The sequence below is a fragment of the Geospiza fortis genome, unplaced genomic scaffold, assembly GCF_000277835.1.
Source record: "Geospiza fortis unplaced genomic scaffold, GeoFor_1.0 scaffold569, whole genome shotgun sequence".
Lineage (NCBI taxonomy): Eukaryota > Metazoa > Chordata > Aves > Passeriformes > Thraupidae > Geospiza > Geospiza fortis.
This window is the reverse complement of record NW_005054621.1, coordinates 172,717-176,876: the sequence shown is the minus strand read 5'-3', so window position 1 is coordinate 176,876 and position 4,160 is coordinate 172,717. Positions and strand designations below refer to the sequence as shown.

General features: G+C 58.3%; 1 protein-coding gene across 1 annotated transcript in view; it reads right to left on the bottom strand.

Annotated features, from left to right (window-relative positions):
- Positions 1–3,292, bottom strand: part of SIRT6 (sirtuin 6) — a 3,677-nt gene extending 385 nt beyond the window's left edge. The window contains exons 1-6 of the mRNA XM_031064742.1: positions 3,159–3,292; positions 2,713–2,895; positions 1,449–1,508; positions 1,205–1,300; positions 893–973; positions 564–810 (exon numbers count right to left, since the gene is read on the bottom strand). Coding sequence (XP_030920602.1) covers positions 564–810; positions 893–973; positions 1,205–1,300; positions 1,449–1,508; positions 2,713–2,873 — 645 coding nt within the window. The 5' untranslated portion in view covers positions 2,874–2,895; positions 3,159–3,292. The remainder of the gene's footprint in view (positions 1–563; positions 811–892; positions 974–1,204; positions 1,301–1,448; positions 1,509–2,712; positions 2,896–3,158) is intronic.
- Between the last annotated feature and the right edge of the window lie 868 nt (positions 3,293–4,160).

The window sequence follows — 4,160 nt, the reverse complement described above, 5'->3', positions numbered from 1 at the left end:
GGGGTGGTCCTGGACAGGGGGGGGACAAACGGCTCAGGGGACAAACGGCCCCTCCCAGGGACATGGCCATGTCCCCCGTGTGTCATTCCCAGTGGGACATGAGCTGGCCCTGGGGCTGAGCCACGCCTGGGGATGGGGACACAGGGACAGAGCAGGGACAGAGTGTGACAGGCACAAGGGAGCTCTGGTGATATCCCAGGAACCCCCAGGTCTGGGTATTAAAGACTCTGGACAATTGGGGCACCAACATCTGAGCAGGAACTGAGCGTGTCCTCCACAGGCTCTGTGTGTGTGGCCCTTCCATCAGGCTGTAAACCCCAAGAGGACGCAGCAGGCTCCAGGCTGAGCTTTTGCTCTGCTCCTAAGACTTGCCTGGATAAGGTTGGACAGGGCTTGGAACAGCCTGGGATAATGGAAGGTGTCCCAGCCCATGGGAGAGGGAACAGGATGAGCTTTAAGGTTCCTTCCAGCCCAGCCCTTTCCATGATTCTATTATTTACCTGCCATCTCTACGTGTTTAGCAGGAGTTGCAGGTTTAAACCCTCCAACCCAGGACTCCCAGCCTGTTTGCCTGCTAAGAGAGGCCACCTGGGAGGGGACAACGTGCAGGGACAAACTTGGGATGGGCCTGGAACAGGGGACAGGAGGGGAAAGGAGCAGTGCAGCGCTGTAGGACGCTCACTCACGTGTTTGGTTGCCTGGAGGTTGACAATGACCAACTTCCCTCCTCTCTTCTTGGTGATCAACGGGAGGTTCCCGCTGGGTTTGATCTGCAGAGAGGTCCCCAGGGTGACAGAGAGATCGGCTTTCCTGCAGGGAAGAGGAGAAATACAGAACGAGGGCATGGAGGGGTGGGAAGGGACTGTTCCCCTCCTGAGCAGGGTGTCAGTACCTGCAGGCTTCATCTGCCAGCGTCAGGTCACGGTCGGGCAGGGAATCTTCCCAATCCAGAATAGTGTCTCGTAATTTCCCTCTGGAAAACACACACAGGGACCATGGTTTTCCCTGGAAAAGGCAGGAAAACAGGCAGCAGAGCTGCCCTGGCAAAGGGGACAATGACCAGAGCCTGTCCCACCCTCCCTGTCCCCACACTGAAGGGATGGAGAGCACCCAGAGAGATCTTCCTGCTCCTTGGGCTGCTTCTCCCAAATCTGAGGGGCTGTGGGGTCATGCCCCCATCCCACATCCCAGGAGGGATCCCTACCTGCAGGCCCGCAGCCCCCGGGCCTTGGTGACGCTGCAGAGGCGTCCCGTGGGCTTGAGCCCCATGCTGCCCACGACGGCGTCGCGCACGTACTGCCTGTGGGGACAGAGCTGCTCACGAGGGGCTGAGAGCCCAGCTCAGCCTGGCATGGAGATCCCAGCCCAGCTTCCCCCAGGATGGGATCCCAGCCCAGCTTCCCCCAGGATGGGAAGCCCAGCCCAGTTTCCCCCCAGGGCTCACGTACTTCCCACATTTCACACACTCTTCCACAAACATGTTCCCGTGGAGCTCGGCCAACTTGTCCCTGTGGGAGAAAGGCACAGGTGAGCTGGGGAAGGGTGGAGAGCCCTGGGGGGACCCCACCTCCTCCCCAGGAACCTCAAGGGCTTCTCTGCATTCCAGCCCTGCCAGGTGATGGGTTCATCCCCCAACAGGGACCTAGGAAGGGACAGCAGATTCTGGCCTTTTAATTTTAATGCTTCCATCTGCAGCACTGATTGCAGCTCCTGATCCACTCAAATCTCTGCTCCTGGGAGCATCCAGATCTTTGCTTTTCCAGCACCCAACATTCCTGTCCTTCCCTGTGCTGTTCCAGCACTCTGACACCTGTTTTTCCTAAAATTCCCCTCAGGCTCAGAGCAGAAGCCAGAGGAAAACACGGCCATGCTCTCCCTATTTTCCTCAGAGCCCCACGCTCACTGGGAACTTCCTCCAGGCTGCCTGAGACAGGACTGACTTGATTTCCCCCAGTTTGGCCCCAGTTCAGCTTACTCAAGCACAGGCTTCATTTGGGAGGCAGAGCTGGGCTGAACTGAACAGGAGCCAGTGGCTGCGGGCTGTGGGAGCACCATGGAATTCTGTCATCATTCCCTGCTGCTTTTCCCATGGCTGTTTAGATTAAACACACAAACACGAGGCTGGGAGCAGGACCCAGCACTTGGGGCTTGTAATGACAGGAAAAGCCCTGGAGGCAGCTCTGGCTGAAAGTGTTTGTGAGAGGCACCTTCTCCAAGGACACACGGATGCTCCTCAGTCACATCCTGACTCACGGACTCACAGAATGGGTTGGGTTGGAAAGGACCTGAAAAGATCAACCCCATTCCACGGACAGGGACACTTCCCACTGTCCCAGGCTGCTCCAACCCCATCCCTGACTGTTCCCAGGGATCACAGAATATCCTGAGCTGGAAGGGATCCACAGGGATCACTGAATTCAAACCAGACACCTGCACAGGGGAATGAGATGGGCTTTAAGGTCCCTCCCAACCCAAACCATTCTGGGATTCCATGATTCCATAATCTGCTTTTCCTGTGCACAAACAGCACCTGGAAGCATTTCTAGACAGCAACAACCAAGGCTGATTTCATTCCATGACCCTCTGCCTCAGAACCAGAACCTCTCCCCTCTAAATTCCAGCTGGTTTATGCCCTTCCAGCTTCCCCTCCCGGTATCAGACAGGGCAGGGACTCCCTGGTGATGAAACCCTCTGTGTGGGGCTGGGAAATACCTTGGGAATCCTGAGCGCACGTGCAGGCCGTCCACGTTCTGGCTGACCAGGAATTTCAGGATCCCCACCCTCTGCAGCCCCAGCAGCGCCATGTGAGTCTTGGAGGGCCTGGCATTCTCGAAGGTGGTGTCGAATTTTGGGGAGAGCCCTTTCTCTTCCATAGTCCAGACACCATTGGGGCCCCTGGGAAGAGCAGCAAGGGAGAGCTCAGGCTCCAGTGCCCCATCCATGGGAGGAGCAGAGCTCGTGGATCAGCAGGATTCTGGGGGTTGATGCAAACAATGTGGGGATTCTGTGGCAACAGCTGGGATGTGCGAGAGGCAAAATGGTGTTTGCAGCTGGATCCAGGATGGACAGCAGGGATGAGGCAGGCCTGGGTTAAATCAGAGCCTTCCACCAGGGAAGATGGACTCGAGGAGCTGCCACCCTCCCAGCCCTGGACCTACCTGAAGTCAGGGATGCCCGAGGCCGTGCTGATCCCTGCCCCCGTGTGGAACACCACATGGGAGGAGCTGCGGATCAGCTCTGCCAGCTCCTGCACCTTCCGCTCCAGCTCCTCCGGAGGGTCAAAAATCTGGGGAAAGACAAAAACCAGCGTGGGATGGAGAGATGTGGGTGTGGATTATACGGGAAGGAATCGTTCCCTGTGAGGGTGGGGAGGTCCTGGAATGGATTTCCCAGAGCAGCTGTGGCTGCCCCTGGATCCCTGGAATGCCCAAGGCCAGGCTGGACAGGGCTTGGAGCAGCCTGGGACAGTGGAAGGTGTCCCTGCCATGGCAGAGGTGGGGCTGAATGATCCTTCAGGTCCCTTCAACGCAAACCATTCCGGGATTCCATGATTCTAGAACCCCAGTAACCCACAATTCTTCCTTATCCATGAAGGATTTCGCCTTCCTTAACAACAGAAACATTTAATAGCAGAGACTCTACGTTGTCTGGAGCATCTCCGTGCAGGGACAGGGCTGGGAACACCCAACACCAACAGGGAGTTTGCTGCTCTGACAGGCAGCTGGCCCAGGCTGGGCTCCAGGAGCGACCCGGGGCCACCCCATGTGTGCTCAGCCCCAGCTGTCACCAGCAGTGCCACCAGCTCTGGGGACAGGGCAGGGCTGAGGGACAGCGAGGGACACGGGAGCCACGGAGGTGGGGACACCAGGCACTGGTTTGGGCACGAGATTTAATTCCTGAGACACTTCCCCAGCCCCATCTCCTGGGGACAGGGACGAGGACAGGACCCTGTGTGTCCCCGTCCCCTCACCATCCCCTTGGCTCAGGACAGGCTCCTGAATGTCCCTGTGGCTGCCCCCAAACCCCGTTTTAAGCTTCCCAAGAACCGCTGGGGCTCAGGGGGGACCCGGACGGAGCCATGGGGGGATCCGCCGGGCGGGCTCAGGGAGGCCATGGAGGGAGACATGGAGGGGCGAGAGGAGGAGCTGGGGGCGGGCTGG